At 36.6% G+C, this 23,173-nt stretch overlaps 1 protein-coding gene and 1 pseudogene across 2 annotated transcripts in view; one reads left to right on the top strand and one right to left on the bottom strand.

Annotated features, from left to right (window-relative positions):
• ADAM9 (ADAM metallopeptidase domain 9) overlaps positions 1 to 23,173 on the top strand; it is a gene marked incomplete at both ends in the record, with an annotated part of 102,884 nt that overhangs the window by 21,849 nt on the left and 57,862 nt on the right. Inside the window, 8 exons of the mRNA XM_079726787.1 lie at positions 5,708 to 5,786; positions 11,459 to 11,535; positions 12,542 to 12,737; positions 14,644 to 14,709; positions 16,638 to 16,709; positions 18,991 to 19,160; positions 22,315 to 22,396; positions 22,926 to 23,059. Coding sequence (XP_079582913.1) covers positions 5,708 to 5,786; positions 11,459 to 11,535; positions 12,542 to 12,737; positions 14,644 to 14,709; positions 16,638 to 16,709; positions 18,991 to 19,160; positions 22,315 to 22,396; positions 22,926 to 23,059 — 876 coding nt within the window. The remainder of the gene's footprint in view (positions 1 to 5,707; positions 5,787 to 11,458; positions 11,536 to 12,541; positions 12,738 to 14,643; positions 14,710 to 16,637; positions 16,710 to 18,990; positions 19,161 to 22,314; positions 22,397 to 22,925; positions 23,060 to 23,173) is intronic.
• On the bottom strand, positions 20,455 to 20,612 carry LOC307068710 (large ribosomal subunit protein eL39-like; annotated as a pseudogene). Its single transcript has one exon. The product of its transcript is annotated as a large ribosomal subunit protein eL39-like (transcript).

Genomic DNA, 23,173 nt, shown 5'->3' with positions numbered 1-23,173 from the left:
GTCTACACTTCCTTGGAAAATCCAGTTTTAGCAAGAACCCTGCTAAGTGAGTTTAGCAAGAACCCCCTACCCTCAACATCTGATCAAATTCCTCATCTTCCACCATCTCCCCGGGTGATGTCTGATCACCGTGGCGTCTTCAGTAAGAATCCGTTAGTCGGTTTAGCCAGAGCTTCCTTCACCGCGGTGTTTCATCTTAGTAATTTTCCATCCACTGACCCTCACCCTGCTCATTGGGTACAAATTCCCACCTGCCCATGCTGTGCTTGGAGTTGAGCCTGATCTCTGTCCCTCACTGTAAAATCCCATTGCAGTGATCCTGAAGAAGGTTAGCGTCAACATCTTTAACAGGTGTCATTGAATATTTTTTTTCTTTGACAGTCATGGCGCCATGACTCGTATAGGATCAGATTCATCACTGGACCCCCCGACCTCTCACTCTGGACCCTAAGTATGCACCTTGAAGCCCTTGTCTTCAGTCCTGACTGACTGATCGGGGATCCATTGGTGACTCTGACTCCTGAACCATTGCTCCAGACAAACATCCGTTGAAGCTGACTTGATTTTTACGGTTTTGAGTATACCCTCTGAAGTTGGGTTAGAGTCCCAGGCTTCTTTCGACAGGTACCTCCTGGGCTGGAAGGCCTTCCTGGCTCCGTGTTCTGAATGGGGATTATTCCCTGATGTCCTGGGCTGGAACTCCTTTCTTCCTGACTCTTTGTGAAGTCTCTCTGTTCTCTCTTTTGGATCTGGCTTCTCCCATTGGAACTTCTCAGCCAACTAAACCACCTCTTCTCACATCCTGCTGACTCTCTGCTATGCCAGCTCTGTCTGCTTCTCTTCTTGTTGGCATGTTTTGCTGAGGATAATTTGGAACTTTGTTGGCGTCTTTTGGAAACTTGGGATCTCCCCAGATGGACTGCTCTGATGCTGCTCCCTCCCTTTTGCTTCTGCTCCTCCATCCTCCTCTTACCACCATCAATCTTCCCCCCAGTTCCTTTGGATCCTTTGATATGTCCCACTTCAAACCGCCACCTCCTCCATCCCTCTGTGTGCACCCGTCCAACTTTCCCCTCCCACTGCAGCCCCTCAGCTCCCCACAGCCACTTCCATTTTTGGTCCCTTGCCATCCATCGGGGGCTCTCAAGAAACTCAGGTAGCCTTGAAAGCAACTACTTGAGTCTGAAAAGAAGAACAAAAGGCTATTTGGAAATAGAACTGAATGATTTGTCCACTCACATGGGCTTTGGAAACATCCAGACAGCAGTTAGATGTCTCTTCAGTCTGTTGCCTAAAATTTAGACCACAGCAAAGGAAGATTGCATATCACGGCAAAAGAAAATCTTAAAAGTCTCCTCCAGAAGTATTGGTAGGCAGGTGACCTTAACTTGTTTTATTTGCCAGAGACAATTCAGATGAAAATACGAAGTGGAGATAAACACATGAGATTGTATTGCTGTTTTACTGACTCACGGCTAAAATTTTAAAATGAAAACTCTAAGTTCTCTATTTGCGTCTGTATGTTTATGTATTTCTATATATATGTATGTTATAGGTGTGTGATAGTTTCCTACCTCTGGATGGTATTATCACATTAATTTATAAAATTCCTTAAAGAGTTCTATTCAAATTGGTTTAGAGATAAATGAGCACTTAGATAAATTATGTTCTTAAAACTCTCAGGAATACAGAAACTTATCCAAGTTTTTTTTAAGTTCACATGATCTTGAATAATCTTTTTGCTAGTTCTTATATTGTTGATACAGTTGTTGATAAACTGACAACTTCAGGGTTGTCAGCTTTCAATATGTAATGCAGATATGCAATTTTTTCCACCTATGTTTACTATTCAAACAAGCTTATGTTATCTCTACCAGATATTTAAGATTATAAATTATAAATCAACCCTTAGAGGAAAATGTATAATAAAAAGGAATTGCTTGATGTCAAGCATGGCAGTTAAAAAAAAAGAGGCAAGAACCATAAATATATAATTTTTTGTTCTTCACTTTTGTGATTTTTTTTTTTGATACTTGCATGACTTGTCAACAAGAAAAACAACTTAAGATGATGGATGGCTAGCTTTGTTTAATTAATAGCTCATGAAATTTTCATGAGTAATTCAAGTATAATTGTTCAGAACAAGTAAATTAAATAGATGTAGGTGGAATAAAAGTTTATAAATGAACTTTTCAATGGTAATTATGTTTTATGCCTCCTGAAAAATAGCTTCAAAAAATTTTTTCATAACTTGAAACCTTAAAGCTATACAAAGTTAAGTCAAAGATGGGTAATCATTGACTACATAACTTCCAAATAAGATAAAATATTGAAATATTAATTGCTGAAGAGAAATTTAATTTTATTTACTTTTGGCATCTTATTTTCATATGGTATAGAGAAGCTAAATATATTTAGGTCTGTTAATAAGCATGAGGAATTGTACTGTGAAAAAGATACATCTCTAGAAATTATGAAATAATGTATTCATTATTACAGAATGATAGTATGTAGCAGACAGTTTGCAATTGCCTGCTTCCTAGTTTTTACTGAAAATTAGAGTTATTAATGATTAAAAAATCTAATCAATATAAATAAATGAAACTACTAGGAATAATAAGGGTAAAGAAAACAAACTGTATGCAAGGAAAAATAAGGTGTATTTTTGATAAGGAAGGGTATGAAAGATATGTTTTGCTAAGGGTAAGAGAGAATAATTTTGTCCCAAAGTAGAATGAATGGTTGTTCCAGAATGAGAAAGAAGAAAAATGTAGAACAAAAACTGAGTGATGTAAGAAAATTTCTAAAGAAAGTTTGTGGAAAAGGGACCTTGGAAAAGGAATCTTGCCTTGTGTGGTCAAAACTGGCTACTATTTGATGGATTTATTTGTAAGCTTTTTTGGTTTGTTTGTTTGTTTAATTTGCCTTAGTATTAATAGTACACTGATACAAAACCAGAATTTGGTTTTCTTTCTCTGTTAAAACACGAGGTTTTCTTAGCTTATTGGTTTCCTCTTAATAGGAAATGGTAAAAAACGTTGTTTTTCTTTACATTTAAGTAATCAGCTTGGGAAGATAAGATTTTGTGTTTTAAGATAATTTCCTATGTGTCATGTGTTTATCAGGTCTTTGATTATTTAAGAAAACCAGATCTTCTCAATATTAAGAAAGCTAAGAGTTTTTTGTTTTTTGTTTTTTTTTAATAACTGTGTAACTTTCTGTATTTGCCTTTGAAATCTTTTAATTGTGACTTTGGTTAAATGGACAGCTAAGTGTTGTTTCACAGTGACACCTGTGATCCAATTTAGTCAAGTGTTCAAACCTTTTGGCATTTTTGACAATTTCCCCAAATCAAATTCTAAGTGGAGTCTCTTTGACCCCAAACTAACTTTGATATTTCCAAAATGGCCCTTGGAAAATCTCAAAGGATTTGTCTCCTTATGAAAAGTGAGATGTTGAACTAATCAGGTTTATTTGATGTGTTAACCCATCTTATATTCATGGCAGTATAGTTATTTGCATAAGTTCAGTCAAAATCTATCCTCCTTGTCACACAAAGCAATTGGAAACCTTGCTTATATTACCAAGACTTTGATTGTAATGTCATATTTGGGAATGATGTGTACTGAATCAGGTATGACCAGATAGCTCTAAGGAACTAAGGTTGGCTTTAAGAAGGCAATGTTTATACAGCTCCCCTTGGAAGAACCATCCTGTTCCTGGCTTACAGGGTTTCCTGCCTTACAGGTGAGTAAGGAAGGTCACTTCTGGCAGGCCCAGGAACCTCAGGATATTTGGGGAACCTTCAGAAGAGAGGAATTCACCCAAATCTATAGGTATTGCAGTCAGATCTGGTGGCAAGTTCTTGACTTGGCTTCTTAGCCTTGAGTGGCAATGCTCCAGCAAAGCAAACTCAAACAAGGTACTATGTGGTCAATCACTATTTTTGCTGTACTTAGGTAAATAACCAGGCCAAGTTTAATGAGACCAAACTTCCTTGCAAACAAATTAGTCTTACTTTATCTTTCACAGAAATGGGGGTGACTGTAGAGAGAATGTGCTTTTTTGTTTGTGTCAATGGAAAGCTATAGTGAACTGTTGCTGCTTTCATCATGCACATTTTGCCAGCTTTACCAAGTCCTGAATTCTTCTAGTTTCCTCCAGTATCTGGCTACAACTCTCTAAGTTTACATTTCCAATTTTTGTCCTTTCTGACTTGGAATCATTGACAACTAAAACTGCCCTTTTCCTGAAACTCTGTAAGCTGCAGCTGGAAGACTTGATAGAAACTTCAAAAAAAAAATGTTTACAATAGATCCTGTATGGGCAAGCTTCATGCCTCCTGCTGTGTGGACCTCTCAGGAAATTAATCAGAATACCTGATGCTATCACCAGTGACACTGAAACTGCAAACTAGGAAAATGTGTCAGGTGGCCAGTGCCAACCTCAGTCTAACACCTGAAGATGCGCCAAGCTCAAGTCTAAAAAATCTTGATGGCTTCCTCCTGGACTCAGAAACTGGGTTTCTAACTATTAATCTTTGTTTTTCTTTTATTTTTCATAGCAACTCCCCTCATTAAATGCCTGACTGCTAGCACCACCCAGTAAATATCCTCTACTATCAGGTTCCAATAGATGATTCAGCTGGTCTGTAATGAACAAAAGACAACTGAATGAGGAAATGGACTTGTATTATTCAGAGGAAAGAAGAATGTCTTTTCTTTCCTTGAACAAGAAGGGAGACGGACAAAGATTCTTTGCTTGACCAAACTTTAGTCAGGTTCCTGAACCTTCTCCTAGGTCCATCAGTGTAGTTTGTTGTAAAATCTAGTTTTAGCAAGAACTTCCCCCTCCCCCCCCATATCTGATCACTCTGGATGTCTGATCAGGTTCCTTATCTTCCACTCCCCTTCCCCGCCCAGTGATGTCTGATCACCTTGGCCTGTCCTCAGCAAGAATCTGTTAGGTTGGTTTAGCCAGAATGCCCCTCACCCCTGTTGTTTCCTCATAGTAATTTTCCATCCACTGACCCTCACCATGCTCCTTGGTTATAAATTCCCACTTCTCCATGCTGTATTTGGAGTTGAGCCTGGTCTTTCTCCCCACCGCCCTGTAAAATCCCTTTGCAGTGGTCCCTATACTTATGTTGATAATAAAGTCTGCCTTACCATCTTCAACAAGCATCACTGGCTATCTTTTCGTTGACAAAGCTAACCCTATTTTGCATGTGTGGTTTCCACTATCAGTCTACCTTAACATGGAAGGAAGCTTCAGGAATCAGCAATGATTGTTTCCTCCAACAGTTGACACAGATTTTGCCCCCGTACTTAGGAGGTCAAGGAAAGGAGTGCTGCTTCTTTATATAGGACATTTAAAAGAGGGTAAAATCATTTATTTTCTTCTAGAAATATGATGTACTATATAACCTAATTTATACTTTTCCTATGAGATGTATCAGAAAACTTTAAGGATGTTACGTATGTTTTATGCAACCAGCATTTTATGACCGTGAGAACAATGCATGATTTCAGATGCAAGTCCCTTCATGAGCTTTTAGTTTTATGGTAGCTCCTTCTTTGAATAACGATTTATCAGGTGAAAGTTTTCATTTCTGCTCATCTCTTCTGGGAATAATGCCTTATAAGTTGTGTCCTTATTTGCAAATAGATAAAATAATTTTAAATGGTGTGTTTTATTCCTCTTGCAGGGACCTTTTACCCAAAGATTTTGTAGTTTATACCTACAACAAGGAAGGGGCTCTGATCTCTGACTACCCTGATATACAGGTAATATATTTTCCTCCTGACCCTGTAGCAGAATTTAAAACAATTATAATTTTAAAGTGCGTTCTCTTCAGGTACTCAGGACAGTTACCTTGTGCTTCCCCAAGGACCTCTTTTGATATTATTATATATGGCATTGTCCTGGGGTGGGAATGTGAGTGCATTGACATAAATTAAACAGTATTTACCTTACAGCTCTCCTGGTTCTCCATGGTCAAGTGATTTTTAAAAGATCAGGAAAATAATCTTCTATTGAATATATAATCCTTACTGATTATGAAGGGGAAAAGTTTGATTTATTTTTTAATTTTTAATTTTATTTATTTTGCTGAAAATGGATACCTCTTAAAGTACATCTTACTTCCTTATTAAACCATTTGACTTGCCATTAGTACTTAGTAAAGAACAAACACTTGTTTCCTATTATATGTTCTGATTTTTTGCTGAAAACAATTCTTTTTTTAAGAATTGTGGTCCTTTTTGCATCAGAGAACAGAGTTTTCCTGAGGAAAGAACTGGCCAGGAATACTTGAAATAATTGGCAGATGTCAACTTTGCTTTATGTGTTATTTAATTAGAGCATAAATATTTCTAATTTTAGTTGGGAAGAGTGTCTTAAAGTCCCTTTTGGCAGTTAGGTATTATATATTATTATTTTTTGCTATAGTTTTCATGAGAAATCTTTGTTACCATTAAACATGTATTATTTTTCCCCTGAGCTTTGTTATGTTTTGTTAGGTGGAATTGTTTATGTTAGTTTTGCACTTTTGCAGCTCTCTTCAAATAAATAGAAGGCAAAACCTTTATTTTATTTTATTTATTTTTAACATCTTTATTGGAGTATAATTGCTTTACAATGGTGTGTTAGTTTCTGCTGTATAACAAAGTGAATCAGCTATACATATACATATGTCCCCATATCCCCTCCCTCTTGCGTCTCCCTCCCACCCTCCCTATCCCACCCCTCTAGGTGGTCACAGAGCACCGAGCTGATCTCCCTGTGCTATGCGGCTGCTTCCCACTAGCTAGCTATTTTACATTTGGTAGTGTATATATGTCAACGCCACTCTCTCACTTCGTCCCAGCTTACCTTTCCCCCTCCCTGTGTCCTCAAGTCCATTCTCTACGTCTGCGTCTTTATTCCTGTCCTGCCCCTAGGTTCATCAGAACCATTTTTTTTTAGGCTCCATATATATGTGTTAGCATACAGTATTTGTTTTTCTGTTTCTGACTTACTTCACTCTGTATGACAGACTCTAGGTCCATCCACCTCACTACAAATAACTCAATTTCATTTCTTTTTCTGGCTGAGTAATATTCCATTGTATATATGTGCTACATCATCTTTATCCATTCATCTGTCAATGGACATTTAGGTTGCTTCCATGTCCTGGCTATTGTAAATAGAGCTGCAATGAACATTGTGGTACATGACTCTTTTTGAATTATGAAAGCCTTTATTTTAGATTAATTTTTAGTACTTAAAAAAAAAGGCAATGCTGACTTAGATCCATCCTTTGCTGGCCCGTTTTCTGACTCCTTTATCTCAGTGTTCTGTTTGTCCATTGTTTTATTTTGTTTTGTTTTGTTTGATTGTTTGTCCATTGTTTAATAGCAAAATAGTAGAGGAGTTTAAATGTATGTGATAGCATAAACCAGAACACAGATAATCCATTCAGCCATCCGTCCATCCATCCAATCATCCATCCAAAGATTACTATAGCATGAGACCAAAGACCACATAATTTATGCCACTCAACACAAGCAGTGATTTTAAAAAGGCATTTTTTCTCTTGGAACGGTTTCTTGGCCTGGATTTTGGTAACACACACTGCTTGGACTTGATTCCTGGCTCTATTATTTGTTTGCTGGTCAAGTTTCTTTAACCTGTTTGTGCCTTAGAATCCTCACCTTAAAATGGGAATAATAATTATAACTTCATGGAGTTATTGGGAAGCTTAAATGAGTTAATACTTGTAAGATACTACTTAGAACAGTCAGTCCAACAACAGTGAACTCAATAAATATTATTTCTTACTATTATTGAAAGTTTATATGCTTAAAACTGCTAAAAATAGATTTCGGTTTTATAGAAATTTATTCAACTGTTATCGTAAAGTATTACAATTTAATTATGTTTTCCTGGGTGTTTGAAAAATACAAACTAAGACAGATGGAGCCTTTCACTTATTGGTTATTGAATATTGTTCAAATAGATAAAAGTGTGACTATAGATTTGAGATAGTAATTAAAACTTTGGTACTGGGATTTTTGTGTGTGTGGCAACATTGTCAGATATCATCATGGAATATACTTTTGTTCATAAAATGCAGTTACGTTACACTGAGAAAATGTAAATGCTTTCCCTTGTGATTCTGTTATTTAAATTAATTTGTAAAGCTCTTATGTGGCTTTCATCATCAGCATCTTTCACAAGGCCATTTTTCACAGAGAAACACAGTTTTAATAACCACTTGATAATGAGTTGCTGTGTGAAATAAAACTCCAAATTAGATTTAGTCTTTGAACTTTGGGGTACCTTGCAAATGCATTAGAAAGTCTCTCAACTAACTCCCTCAGTTAATTAATGCTCCTTCTTTCCTCTGAAAAATTTGTTGACTGCCCCAAGCTCGCTGGCCCTTGTGGCTGGTAGGCTCTTCTCAGATACTTCTGAGTACTTCTACTCCCAGTAGTTGAGTTTCTTGCTTACAGTTTTTGTGTTTCCAAAACTGTTTATGCCATTTATACCTTTACTCTAATCATGCAATTCAATTGGATGTTTTGTAAACTTGCGAAATAGGATTTGTTGTTTTTTTTAAAAACTAAATTGAAGGCTTTGGAAAGGTTTAATAAAACCCAGTTATTAAAGAAATGCCATCAAGTTGGTAGATTGAGTGATCAAGTGCTGGATTTCAGTCATGTCAAATGAGAGCTTCTATTATAGTGGAAGTAGAAGCATTTAATTTTTGAGCGCTGTGAGTTACTGTATTACTATCTCGTAAGTGCTGCCTCATCTGTAATAGAAGAGGTGTTTCTTTTCCTCTAGTGAGAAGAAGACAATATCAAAGCTAGACTAACTACAAAGCACTAGAAAGAAAACAGTGGTTGTAAATAGCCTCACACTGGAAAAAGTTGTAAAATGTTGAAATTTCACCTGTGTTGTTTAGTGCATAATTGTTTAATTTTTAAAAAAATGTTCACAGTTTTAGACTTACAGGAAAAGTTGCAGGAATAATAGAAAACATTCGTGCATACCCTTTACCTAGATCCTCCAAATGTTAGCATTTATCACATGTACTTTATCCCTTCTCTCTTTTTTTTTTCCTGAAGAGTATGTTGTACACCTGGTGTCCCTTTACCCTTACATACTTCAGCATAAATTTCCTAAAAACAAGAATTTCTTTTATGTCACCATAGTATAGTTCTCAAAATTAGGAAGTTAACATTGAAGCAATACTGTTATTCAGTTACATACCTTATTGATATTTGTTTTGGTCCATTATCCTAATAATGTACTTTATAGTGAAAGGAAATCCAAGTTCACGTGTTGTGCTCAGCGGTCTCCCGTTTCCTTCAATCCGGAAGTCTGTAGCCTTCCTTTGTATTTCACAACATTGGCATTTTTGAGAAGTACAGGCCGACTTTTTGTAGAATGTCCTGCAATTTGGGTTTGTGTGTTGTTTACTCATGATTGGATTCAGGTTATGCACTTTTTTTTTTTTTTTTTATTGCGGTACGCGGGCCTCTCGCTGTTGTGGCCTCTCCCGTTGCGGAGCACAGACTCCGGACGCGCAGTCTCAGCGGCCATGGCTCACGGAACCAGCTGCTCCGCGGCATGTGGGATCTTCCCAGACCGGGGCATGAACCTGTGTCCCCTGCATCGGCAGGCGGACTCCCAACCACTGCACCACCAGGGAAGCCCAGGTTATGCACTTTTGGCAGGAATCCACCCTGAAGGGACATTGAGCCGTTCTCTGGATCATATCACGAGCGTGTGCTGCAATTAGTTTATCACTGACAGTGTTAATATTGATGATTAAGGAGTTGTCTGCTAGGTTTCTTCTCTGTAAAGTTACTGTGTTTTGCCTTTTTTGGTTAGATACTTTGAAGCTTAGTAACTATCCCAATGCTTCTCAAATTTTTACCCACTAGTTTTAGTATTTAGTATTTGCCTGAATCAGTTGATATGATGGTTGTCAAAATGGTGATTTCCTAATTTCATCAGTGCTTCTGTATTCACTGGTGGTTTCTACTGTAAGGAAGAGTTTTTCCTTCTTACTTGTTTATATCAGCATAGACTCATGGGTTCTTACTGTATCTTTAGTGAAATTGAAAATCTTTTCATTTATATAAGGACATTTTTATATCTTCTTTTGTGAATTGTCTGTTCAACTCTTTTGCTCCATCTTCTATTAGGTTTAATCTTTCCCCTTTAATGTTTCAGAGTTCTTTGTATTATGTTTTATCTATGATAAAAGTTACAGATACTTCTCACCAGTCTCTGAGTTGTCTTTTGACTGTTTTTTTTTTGGTGTTTCTTTTAATGTAGAAGTTAAAAAAATTTTTTTTAATACAGTGAAAATTATGAGTCTTTTCTTCTGTTGACTCTAGATTTTGAGTGATAGAAAGTCTTTCTCTACGCCAGCTTAAAGAGGAATTCACCCGTGTTTTCTTTTAGTTCTTGCATGGGTTTATTTTTTTAAATGTTTGGCTTCTTGATCCATTTGGAGCTTATTCTTATGTATGGTGTGAGGTATGGATCTACTTTTATCCTTTTTTGAATGTCTAACCAGTTGGCTGAGCTCCACTTATTAAAAAGTGCATCTTTGCCTCAGTGATTTGAGACGCCACTTTTATCATATAAGGTTCCACATGTATTTCAGTCTATTTTGAGACTTTGTATTCTGCTCCACTAGTTGGTCTCTCAGTTAACGCACCACCAGGACCCTACTGTTTTAATTATTAAGGCCCGATGATATGTCATAAGGTCTGGCAGGGCTGGTCCTCCTCCTCCTCCTCCCACTCCCCTTGGCTTTTTTTTTTTTTTTAGTGCTTTACAATTGTTTTAAAGATGAAAAAATCTCATTGTGTACTAAAAAAATCTGATATTAGTAAGTGATATGCTTGCATTTCCACTGGTCAATTTCTTGCTCAAGATTAAGGACAAAGTCTCTTTAATTTTTAAAGATGGTTAAATGTATAACTAATAATAATAATAATAGTATAATCAGTATGCTTATATGAAGAAAAGAAAATCATCGGATCAAAGTCACTGTTTTTGCCATGTACTGAATTTTTTCCCCCTTGGTGTCACTAGACTGTCACAAGGTCCTCTTCTGTATTGGATTTCAGTTGGCTGCTGTGGCATCTTCTTGCCTGTGATTAAAAATGTTAAACATGACGTTATGCTTCCTTGTTCTGCTTCTAGGTTTAAAGGTTATAGGAGTTGTTTGTACTTAGTGTCCTCTGGAATTCTGCCTAAACGTTTGTGTAGCTGTAGGGTGATAGTAGACAGTCTGAAGATAGTACAGAGAATGCCATGTGATAATTATGGGATGCCAATAATAAAATTTTTTAGTTTATGGACCTTAAATAATTTTGTTAGTTCTGCAGTTTCTATGATGATTTTCAGCAATGTAACAGTATTTGAAGCTAATACAGGTTTTATCATTTAGAATCATTGTCATTATCGGGGATACGTGGAGGGCGTTTATAATTCATCGATTGCTCTTAGCAGCTGTTTTGGACTCAGGTAAGGAATTTTCTTTATCAATTTTTTGTGCTTTTTCATTCCCTTATTTCTTTCCCCTTTACCTATCTCTGTCTCCAGATCAAGTCATTTTAGGGGACTTAAATTTAGATTTTACTTTGATGTTGCTGAAGGTCTTTATAGCTGTGTTTCAGATGTCATTTTCAGCATGTTTATTTAGGACGATCTTGCAGTTGATGAATTTTAATAACTAAAGAAAAAAATTCATTTTTTTGAGTCCACTAAACAAAGTTTGCCATTTAAAATAACACATACTTTAAATTTCTGTCACCCTTTAGGTTTATAAAATTTTCACCTATATTCTTTCATCTAAGGTGCATAATGACTGTGAAAAAGGGCTGATTATTTCCATATTTAGGTGAGCAAGTGGAGGTTCAGAGAAATCATATCATGTATCAAGTGAAGTGATAATAATATTAAAATTAAATTTATTAAGGGCCAGGCAGTATGACACTGGGCTGGTTGATTGTTTGCATGATTGATTGAACTAAGAAATATTACTTTAAATTCTCAAACCAGCTATATAAGATGGCTATGACTACTATCTCCGTTTAAGTAATGATACTTGTAGAACAGCTACTGTGTGCCAGGCAACGTTCTAAGTATTTTGCGTGTATTAAATAATTTAGTTTTCAGAACAACTCTATGGAGAATGTAAACTAAGGCTAGTAGGAAACATTTGGGATTCAAACTCTGGTCCTCTGGCTCCAGACTTCACACTTTTAGCCACTGTTCTGAATTGCCTTTCCTTATACAGCAAACCCTCAGAGAGGTTAGGTAACTTTCAGGCAGTCGTGCTAGTGAGTAGTCATCTTGTGCTTTAAGTTTAGGTCTGCCTGCCTCTAAAGCCTCTCTGTTTTTCTCTATGCCATTCTAGCCCTTCTTACATATGTTAAGAAGTAGGACTTTTATTCAGGTTTCTTAATTCCTTTTCCTGTGTATTTTTTTTTCATTCTAAAAAATTGTGTATGTGTAATACAACACGTAGAGGCTTGCTGCATATAGAGAATGTGAGTTATGGGATTGAACCCCTGCAAAACAGCTCTCATTTTGAGCACATCTTTTATCGAATGGATGATGTCCACAAAGAGCCTGTGAAATGTGGGGTTTCCAACAAGGATACAGAGGAAGAAACCCCAAAGGATGAAGAGGAAGAGCCTCCTAGCGTCACTCAGCTACTTCGAGTAAGGACATAATGTATTTCTTCATGGCTGAGACTCAAGTTTAAAAAAAATGATGTGTTTGTGCCTTAAACCAATACCTGTTATTACTGTGTTTTTGCCAACTGTGTGCCAGACATTGTGATGGGTACTAGGGGGATAAAAAGACGAGCAATACGCAGTTCCTGCCAGCAAGATGAGTACAATCAGGCTTCTGTGTTTTGGAAACTAGGGCTTAAGTCAGTAACTGTATTTCTTTTTGTCATTGCTACCTAATAGCCCTTTACAGTGACTTTGAGAAAGCAGTGGGCTTTTAAAAAAATATTAATTTATTTATTTACTTTTGGCTGCATTGGGTCTTCATTGCTGCGTGCAGGCTTTCTCTAGTTGCGGCGAGCCGGGGCTACTCTTCGTTGCGGTGCTCGGGCTTCTCATTGTGGTGGCTTTTCTTGTTGCGGAGCACGGGTTCTAGGTGCGTGGGCTTCAGTAGTTGTGGCTCGAGGGCTCTAGAGCGCAGGCTCAGTAGTTGTGGCTCGCAAGCTCTAGAGCGCAGGCTTGGTAGTTGTGGCGCACGGGCTTAGTTGCTCCACGGCATGTGGGATCTTCCCGGACCAGGGCTTGAACCCGTGTCTCCTGCATTGGCAGGCAGATTCTTAACCACTGCGCCACCAGGGAAGTCCAGCTGTGGGCATTTTTTTTTTTTTTTGCGGTACGCGGGCCTCTCACTGTTGTGGCCTCTCCCGTTGCGGAGCACAGGCTCCGGACGCGCAGGCTCAGCGGCCATGACTCACAGGCCCAGCCGCTCCGTGGCATGTGGGATCTTCCCGGACCGGGGCACGAACCCGTGTCCCCTGCATCGACAGGTGGACTCTCAACCACTGCAGCACCAGGGAAGCCTGAGCTGTGGGCTTTTTGATGTGGATATGCTTTACACAGACTGGAGTGGTAATTCTGGAGCTCTAAAGTGTGAAAGAGAGAGAGAGGGAAAGAGAGAGATTGAGTTTTAGGACTTTAATGATCTCAGATTTTTTCCAGGGACACTCGTGGAATCCCTGTTTTGAGACTTCTTTAGGATTCCTTGGCTTACTCTTGACAGGAGTCTCTTAACGTGAACTGTTTCTAGGACCAGAGGAACCTCAGTTGCAGAGAAGGCAGCTTTCTACATAATGAGATGATGTCGCTGTGTTAGAAGAGGCTTGTGCCTCTTCCTTCTGGTGTATTTTAATTAACTCATACTAGTATGGCATTATTTTCATTGTCTCTCCTGCCATTCATTCTTTTGACTTTTGTACTGTTCTTTTTAGTTATTGGAAAACATTAAATTTTAGCTCATTCTATACTTTATCTAAATTTCTGTAAAATCACAAAACTAATTTTTTTTTAAAGTGGCAACCTTGTATGTCAGTGTCGATTGTATCTCAATGAAACTGGAAGGAAAACAAATAAATAAAGGGCAACAATAACAAAATAAAATGACAACCTTGCCCTTCCTTCTGCTCTAGGTTATTGGCAGATATTCTTTCTTCTACTCCCAACAAAGTGATGATGGAGTTTCCTATTAACGTGTGTGTGTGTGTGTGTGTGTGTGTGTGTCTGTGTGTCTGTGTGTGTGTGTCTGTGTCTGTGTGTGTGTGTAGTTTAGATATTAGAAGATCAGTTATTCTGCTTTGGAAACTTGAATAACTCATATTATCTTTAACTAGGTAGAATTTTTCTCAGATCAGTACAGATGGCAGATACCACTTTTTTTTAAAGATGTGTTTTTTTGGCTTTATTGATCTAGGATGTGTTAAAATCATTTTATGAAGTTCTTAACAGACATGAAATAAGTGACTAGAGGTTAGGGTAAGATCATTATGTATGAAAAACGTGTAGCCTTATACCTTTTTTTTTTTTTTTTTTGCCTTTATGATGTTTGTGTGTTTGACAGAGAAGAAGAGCTGTCCTGCCACAGACCCGCTATGTGGAGCTGTTCATTGTCGTAGACAAGGAAAGGGTATGATTGGTGACAGTTTTTCTTCTTTTTCATGAAAAGCAGATGAGAAGTGAGCATCCCATGAAGGAAATATTAAATATAACGTATTTGTATTGATTTTTGTTAAATGTAATTTTAAAACTAAAATGACTTTTTTTCTTGATATTCATACGTGATATTCCTAATACCTCCAGAACTAAATGTAGCAAATGAGATTACCTCTACCTTTATTTTTTACTGGTGATTTTCTTCCCCCTGTTCTTTTGGGTGATTTGCATATGCTAAATTTCTTAAGTGAAACTGTTCTGCCTCGCAGTTAAACTCTTGAGACTTTTTCAGAGACATTTAAAGGACTGTGGTGATAAACCCAGTTAATCAGATATTGCTTTGTTGCCTAATAAAATTGCTTTTCTTTCTAGAACTTCAGCTAACCTATTTAAGAGATAGAAAACTATCTATCTAAGAGAAAGGTATCTCTAAGAGATATCTATCTATCTATCTATCTATTCTATTTAAGAGTTAGAAAACTTCCAGGTTCTGGCATGCTTTAGAAGGGAGCAGAGAATAGGTCAGCATAGCATTTACTATTTATTTCATTGTGCAGGATGACACCAGGGCATTTTCCTTTATTCATACTTAAGAATTGTGCTTTACACACATGTAAAGTTATGTATCTATTTCAGCATTTACAGCATTATCAATTTTAGATACAGCTGCTATATAATTTAACCTATAGATTATTTGAAATGTTTTGTCTGACTTGTACTGCCAACTTTGTTGTTTGTGCGAATAAGCTGTTTGCAGAAACTTAACACAATTGACAAGTCCTTTCTTGTAACCTGCAGAGACAGTTTTGAGGATTTTTATGGTTTTTTTGAAAAAGTCCCTTATTGTATGTAGACTGGAAAAAAAACAAGCCATATTTTTAAGAGATAGAAATATATTCAGATTTGTTCATTATAGGTTCATTATCCTCAAGTGTAGAAGGAAGAAGCATAAAGGAGTATGAACAAGCATCAACTTTGTCCCAGATAATGTGTAAAATGTTCCTGTAGAATGTTGTGGACAAGTGACAAAAATAGAGATTTGAAAAGTTTTTCTTTATTACTCTCTCCACATAGGTAGAAAATGGTTCAAAATAAAAATGGTTCCATTTTAATCAAACCTTGTCAAATGTATTAAAAAAATTTTTTTTCTTGTTTAGGAGAATCATGATAAAATGTCTAATTAATAAAATCTGATATATTCTGGTATTAATGCCCTTATCATAGAGCAAAACCACATATTCTTTTTAAAATGTTCTTTTAATTAGTTATTAAATTGCTTATATTAAAATAATATTAAAATAGACATTTGGATTTAGCTAGATCTCAAAGAAGTGAATCAGTCATAATCAACTGTTTGGCTTAATATGGTTAAACTTTTATATATCTCTATATTTCTATCTACATATAATGTTTTCACTAGTGAACATTGGTTAATCTCTGATAAATTAATTTAGCCCAGAGTTTAGAAATTGGTTATTGGTAATGTCATTAGCCTAAGAAGTGAAAGGACCAGGAAGTCTTTCAGATTGTCTTTCATTCCTTTATCTATGCATTTTGATTGTTTTAAACTCTACCTTTGTGAAATGCTTGAAAATATTTTTGCATTAAAATGAATTAAAGACTGTTAAGTACAAAACTCATTTTAAAGTTATACTGCTTTGGATAAAATTAAGATTTCGGTGCTTTTTCATTATTATTCATTTCACCCACATACCTGCTTTTCTTTTATTCCTATTTATCACTAAAATGTATCCTTTAGACTTGAAATGCAGGAGAATGTCTAAGTGCCTCAGTTTTTGGTTCAGAGGAAATATTTGGATTCTTATCTTCATTGTAAGAGATTATAGAAATTTTATTCTTAAATTGCTTTGGTGATAGTGATTTCCCTTCTTTGCTTTTCAGTATGACATGATGGGAAGAAACCAGACTGCGGTGCGAGAAGAGATGATTCTTTTAGCAAACTACTTGGATAGCGTGAGTTGTATTTTCTATCAGCTGGGATTATTCTGTCCTGTCCTCTCACAGTCTCCGAATGGAATTTTAAAATTGTGTCATTTTGAGCTCTGATTATTCTAGAGCCTAAGTAAGTAACTCAGTCTTTCAGGGGTCTGCTCTCTAATTTGTTTTGTAACTTTTTTATGTTTAAAAGTGAAGTATAATTGTAGAGAGAGAGACTCTGAGACAAGCAAGAGATTTCGAATTAGCATCTACTTTATCTTTAGAGTAGTGTCAATGAAAAATTCATCAGCTGATCTAAGAAAGAAATGGAAAATTTTTTTAAATCAGATTTGAGGATTATAACCCAGGAAGAGCATCTCAGAAAGCTCTAAGAACTGTTCCCCTCGTTAGAAGTCAAGATACAGTTATATAAGTTTTTTGAGACAGAGAGCTGTACATTCAATGAGGTATTATTGACAGCTTACACAATCCAGACTTAATTATCATCGTGGCCCCTAACAGGTCACGAAGGAATGTTATCTTTTAAGGAGTTGTCTTACTGATGCTAGGAGAATGCTACTCTTTATGGTTGAGCAGGTATTTCTGCCAATGGGGGAGGTTTGGTCGATGCCTAATGCAGATACACAATGCACAGTGCGGGGAGAGAGGAGACCAAAGGGCAGAGAAACATGTATTTGTTTAAATTTTTCTCATCTTGCCATAAAATATGACTTTTATTTCATAGCAGAGAGGCTAAGGTACTTTGGTATTTATAAAAAGATCTTTGAATTTTTACTGAGAGAATCTTATTTTAAATAAGACTGCCTCCTCTGAAACTATGACACTGTGTGTGTGTGTCTGTGTGTGTGTGTGTGTGTGTGTGTGTCTATGTGAGAGAGAGAGGGAAGGAGGGATTTGGTTTGAGATTTTGGAGTTTATTCATCCAGTGGGAGATATTGGAGAAATAGCTACGTGTTCTTATAAGATAATTTCATCTCTAAGTTGTTCCCCTAATACGAATACCAAGCATAATAATGAAGATGATGATAATGATAGCATTCTATTGGATATTTATAGCATTCTAGAAACTGAGTCAATTGCCTTACATTTATTAACTCATTTATTCCTCACAGTATCTCTGTGAAATAGATATGAGTTCCATAATCCTTTATCTGAAACCTTTGGGGTGCATGTCATTAGAATTTTAGATAAGAGTTTAGATAGGTAGTATAGTTCACTTCGCATACATTTATAACATATAGTTCACTATGTATTACATTACACCTCCAACAGGGTCCTGGGGTAGCACCTTGTAAACAACCTCATTGATATTTCTGTAGTGAAATATATGAATATTTACATTAAGTGAGCTAAATATGGACTATAAATAGGCTTGCATTAGCTTAGGGAAAGTTTTGGAATCAAAATACCCAAAACTTTAAATATCCGGAGTTTGTCAGATTTTGGAATGGAAGATAAAAAGGATTTTGAATCTTTACTTTTGTTTTATGGATGAGGAAACTGAGACCCCTGAGAAGTTAGAGTCTCATTATATGGAAGGGAATTTTTTTTGGAGGGGAGGAGTCCTGTTTTTAATTTAAGTAGTTGTGTTACTTAAAAGATACTCTCATATTCTTTATTTTATTGTATTATTTTTTATTGAAGCAAAGTTGATGTACAATATTATATATGTTACAGGCGTACAGTATGCTGATTCACAATTTTTAAAGGTTATACTCCATTTATAGTTATTATAAAATATTGGCTACTATTCCTTGTGTTGTACAATATATCCTTGTAACTTATTTTATATATAATAGTTTGTACCTCTTAATCCCCTATCCCTGTATTGCCCCCTCCCTTCCTTCTCCCCACTAGTAACAACTAGTTTGTTCTCTATATCTGTGAGTCTGTTTCTTTTTTGTTATATTCACTAGTTTGTTGTATGTTTTTAGATTCCACATATAAGTGATACCGTACTGTACTTGTCTTTCTCTTTCTGACGTATTTCACTTAGAATAATACTGTCCAAGTCCATGCATGCTGCTGCCAATGGCAAAAATTTCATTCTTTTTATGGTTGAATAATATTCCATTGTATGTATGTGTATATATATACCTCACCGTCTTACCCATTCATCTGTTGATGGACACTTAGATTGCTTCCATATCCTGGCTATTGTAAATAATGCTGCTGTGAACATTGGGGTGAACATATCTTTTCGAATTAGTGTTTTTGCTTTTTTCGGATATATAACCAGGAATTATTCTCATATTCTTTAATAAATTTTATATATTTTTATTTGTTTTCTTTACAGATGTACATCATGTTAAATATTCGAATTGTGCTAGTTGGGCTGGAGATTTGGACAAATGGAAATCTGATCAACATAATCGGAGGTGCGGGTGATGTGTTGGGGAACTTCGTACAGTGGCGGGAAAAGTTTCTTATAACACGTCGGAGACATGACAGTGCACAGCTAGTTCTGTAAGTGATTTTTTTTTAAAGGTACTATTAATGGCATGGTCAGAATAATAATTTTTGCTTTTTTTCTTTTATTAAGATCATATTCTGTTAAGGTTTTTGAGTATTCATTTAAATGAGGAAAATTTTTGCTACTATAGGCCAAGGGAAAGTATGATAATAAGACCTCTCTTTTGTGTTGGAGCCTCTTTAACCTTTATCCCATGTCCTTCTTCCTCTTTCTTGGGTTTACTTCCTCATTTTGGTATGGCATGTTTTCTAGTTTCTTCTTGTGTAAGGATATATTGAAAGAAAAAATTTTGACCGCTTGCACGTTGGAAAATGTGTTTCACGGTCTCGAAAGAGAATTTAAAAATTATCTCCTATACACCAGAAAGTAATAAAACATTGTAAATCAACTGTACTTCAATTAATAAAAAAATTATCTCAGTTTGAACTCTGATTATCCTAGGGCTTAAGTAACTCAGCTTTTCAGAGGTGTGCTTTCTAGTTTGTTTTGTAAATTTCAGGTTATTTTGCTGAGTATAAAATTCTAAGCACGAAATTTTTTCCTTCAGAATTTTGAAGGCATTGCCATTGTCTTTTGACTTCCAGAATTACTATTGAGAAGCTTTAATTCATTTTGATTGCTGATCTTTTGTATGTGGCCTTTTTTTTTTTTTTTTTTCTTCTTTGGAAACTTGTAGGATCTTCTCTTGGTTCCCAGGCTTCTAAATTTTCCTGATGCTATCTATGCTTTGGTATAGGTCTTTTATCACTCATTATGTTGTGTTCTTAGTGGGTAATTTCAATCTTGAAATTGCAGTTCTAGGAATTTTTCTCAAATTATTTTGTAGATGATTTCATCCTCTTTATTTTTATTCTTCATTCCTTCTGGGATTCCTTTTACTCAGGTATTGAGTTTCCTGTGCTTGTCCTCTAATTTTACTATCTTTTGTCTCCTTCTCTTTGTCTTTTTGTCTGCTTTCTGGATATTTCTTTAAATTTACCTTCTAAGGTTTTTATTGAGTTTTTCATTTCAGCTATCTTATTTTTAATGTTTAATATTTAGCTCTTTTTTGTCCCCCTTAAAATTTTTATATGGTCAAATTCTCTTTTTTTTATCCCAACAAAAGGTTCCACATATTGACTACTGAGCCAAAGCATTAGTGCAGAAACACTGACACAAAGAGAAAATCACTTTCCTAATAAAACCCATCCAGCTGTTTGGGTAGTAGTGATGTTCTCAGAGTGATATGGTAAGATGCAAGTGTCCCTGACCCAGCAAAAATGTGTGCCACCTCATTTGTGAGGCACCTTACAGACCTAGCTTGGTTCTTCTCCAATGTCTTCTCTTGGAGTTGTACCTGATTTTATTACCAGTTTTCATTTGAATCCACTGGGGAATGGGACGATTCCCTGCTTTTGTTTCTTGGCCAGGAATCGCTTGATCCTGAAAGTCTTGTGAGAAGACATGGCGAGAAGCAAATTTAACCATACATAGGATGGCGGAGAAGAGAAGAGAGCTGGTCAAATTCTTATTTCATGGACATAATAATTTTTTTAAACTCTCTTTGAGATATTTCTGATATATTTTTAAAAATTTTCTTCTTTCTACATAGTATTTTCATGGAACCATAATAAAACTTAAGCTTATGTAATCACTTAATACAAATATATTCCAAAAGTTAATACAAAACCCTCACTTAAAAATACTAAAAAAATTCTTTCTTCTGAAATTCTTTTACTAAAAATTATTTAAAATGTCCTGACATTTTTAATAATTTTTAGTAAAATTGTACCTGGAAGTGTCCTCATACCCTGGCAGTGAGCGTGCCTTCTCATTCACAAAAGGCACAGGCACCAGGCACACTCCCTGTGCTTTGCCCAACCACACCTACCAAGCTGTCTCCTCTGTTTGGTCTCCATCTGCCATGTTAGAGGTGTTTCCCAGATATCTGATAATCCCTGGTTGTTTGTGGTTAGGAATGGGGTACTAAAATTCCTTTTGGAAGCATTGAGGGCATAAGTGGGGCTTGGGGACTGTGGGGTTCACTACAGGGTGATCTGGCTAAAATGTTTTCTTGGCAATCCCCCTATGTCAATATCTCTAGGCCTCTTGTCCTGGCTGTTCAGATGCCCGAGAGAAGGGTTTATTCATTCATTTAAAAGATATTTATTGGGCTTCCCTGGTGGCGCAGTGGTTGAGAGTCCGCCTGCCGATGCAGGGGACACGGGTTCGTGCCCCGGTCTGGGAAGATCCCACATGCCGCGGAGCGGCTGGGCCCGTGAGCCATGGCCGCTGAGCCTGCGCGTCCGGAGCCTGTGCTCTGCAACGGGAGAGGCCACAACAGTGAGAAGCCTGCGTACCGCAAAAAAAAAAAAAAAGATATTTATTAGATGTATTCCTAGGCTCTGGGGTATAGCAGTGAACAAAACAGACAAAAATTCTTGCTCTCATGGAGTTCACATTATGGTGGAGGAGATTTACCTCATAAGTGAGATAAATAAGTGTATATAATATGCTAAATAATGATAAGTAGTAAGGAGGAAAAATAAAGCAGGGAGGGTAGAGATAGAAGTATTGGGGGGAGTGAGGTTGAAATTTTAGGTAACTTGGTGAGGGAAGGCCTCAATGAGAAGATGACCTTTGTGTAAAGACCTGAAGCAGGTGAGGGAGTGAGTTAGGGCTGTATATTGGGGAGGAGAGTTCCAGGCAGAGGGACCAGGTCCTAAGATACAGGTGTGTCCGCGATGATTGAGCAGCCACACGGAGACCATCGTGACTCTTCTGTTCCCTGTGCTCCCTGCCTGCAGCCTCCTGTGTGAATATGTCATTTTGTTACCTGATCTCAATAGAGTTTTTGAATAAATAGATATACTGCATTTTAGGAAGGTTTTTCATCTAGAAGGTACAAAACAACTTGGTTTGATATCAAAAATGTATCTTCATTTGTCTGAAAAATGAATTTGTAATCTTAATCTCCACTCTGATAATAAAAAAAGAGATGTCTTTAATTGAATTGTGATTTTTAAAATGTTATTTACCTTTGCTATTTTTCTCCCAGTTTTCGTAGGGTCTACCAATCAGTTTAAGATTACCCAAAGAAATAGGAGCAATGTGTACCTTTTCCTCCCCAAGTACATTTTATAACTTTTACCTGTTCTCTTCATTTAGGAAGAAAGGTTTTGGTGGGACCGCGGGAATGGCGTTTGTGGGAACAGTGTGTTCAAGGAGCCACGCGGGCGGGATTAACGTGGTACGTTTTGTTCTTGATGATCATCTTTGGAATCTGCATTAGGAAATGTCCAGCATTCAGTGACTCTATACTTCCTCTCCTAGTCCTTACAGCGATATTTTGGCTATTATGAGGGACATGGTAGAAGTGGCAGATGTGTTCTTTCCCTGGAGACTGGATTAAGTTTTCTAATGTTTGTTGTGTGTTTATTAGCGCCTCACTTTTTATGGATGAGGAAACAGAGCTTCCATTTGAGAAAGTTAAGTCAGAACCATGAACTTGTTTTCCCATCAACCACCATGAATAATCTGTTGGTGCTAAAGGAATTGATCTGTTGCTTAAAGAGTCTATCTCTATCATCAGTATGTTAAGTCACACCAGTTTCCTACTAGACTGCAATGTCTACACACTGATGCTGGATGCTTGCTTTATCACGTAGGCTATCAATAATGTAGTGATGAATTTCCTTTTGTGAAAAAGTAATCTGAGAAACAAAAAGCATATCCTTTTTGTTCAGAAACCTAATGAATACCTTCCTGTGTTTGGGCAGTTTGGGCAAATCACGGTGGAGACATTTGCGTCCATTGTTGCTCATGAGTTGGGTCATAACCTTGGAATGAATCATGATGATGGGAGAGATTGTTATTGTGGAGCAAAGAGCTGCATCATGAATTCAGGAGCATCGTGAGTAACTGAATTCTTTCTTTTTATTCTTTTTCCTTTTTCTTTTTAAAAACTATTTATTGAACATTTGTTTAATGCTAAAAATAAACAATGAATTGTTTGGATTGGAGTAAT

This window comes from Hyperoodon ampullatus, assembly GCF_949752795.1.
Source record: "Hyperoodon ampullatus genome assembly, chromosome: 20".
NCBI classification, from domain to species: domain Eukaryota; kingdom Metazoa; phylum Chordata; class Mammalia; order Artiodactyla; family Ziphiidae; genus Hyperoodon; species Hyperoodon ampullatus.
This window is presented reverse-complemented; position numbering and strand designations above follow the sequence as displayed.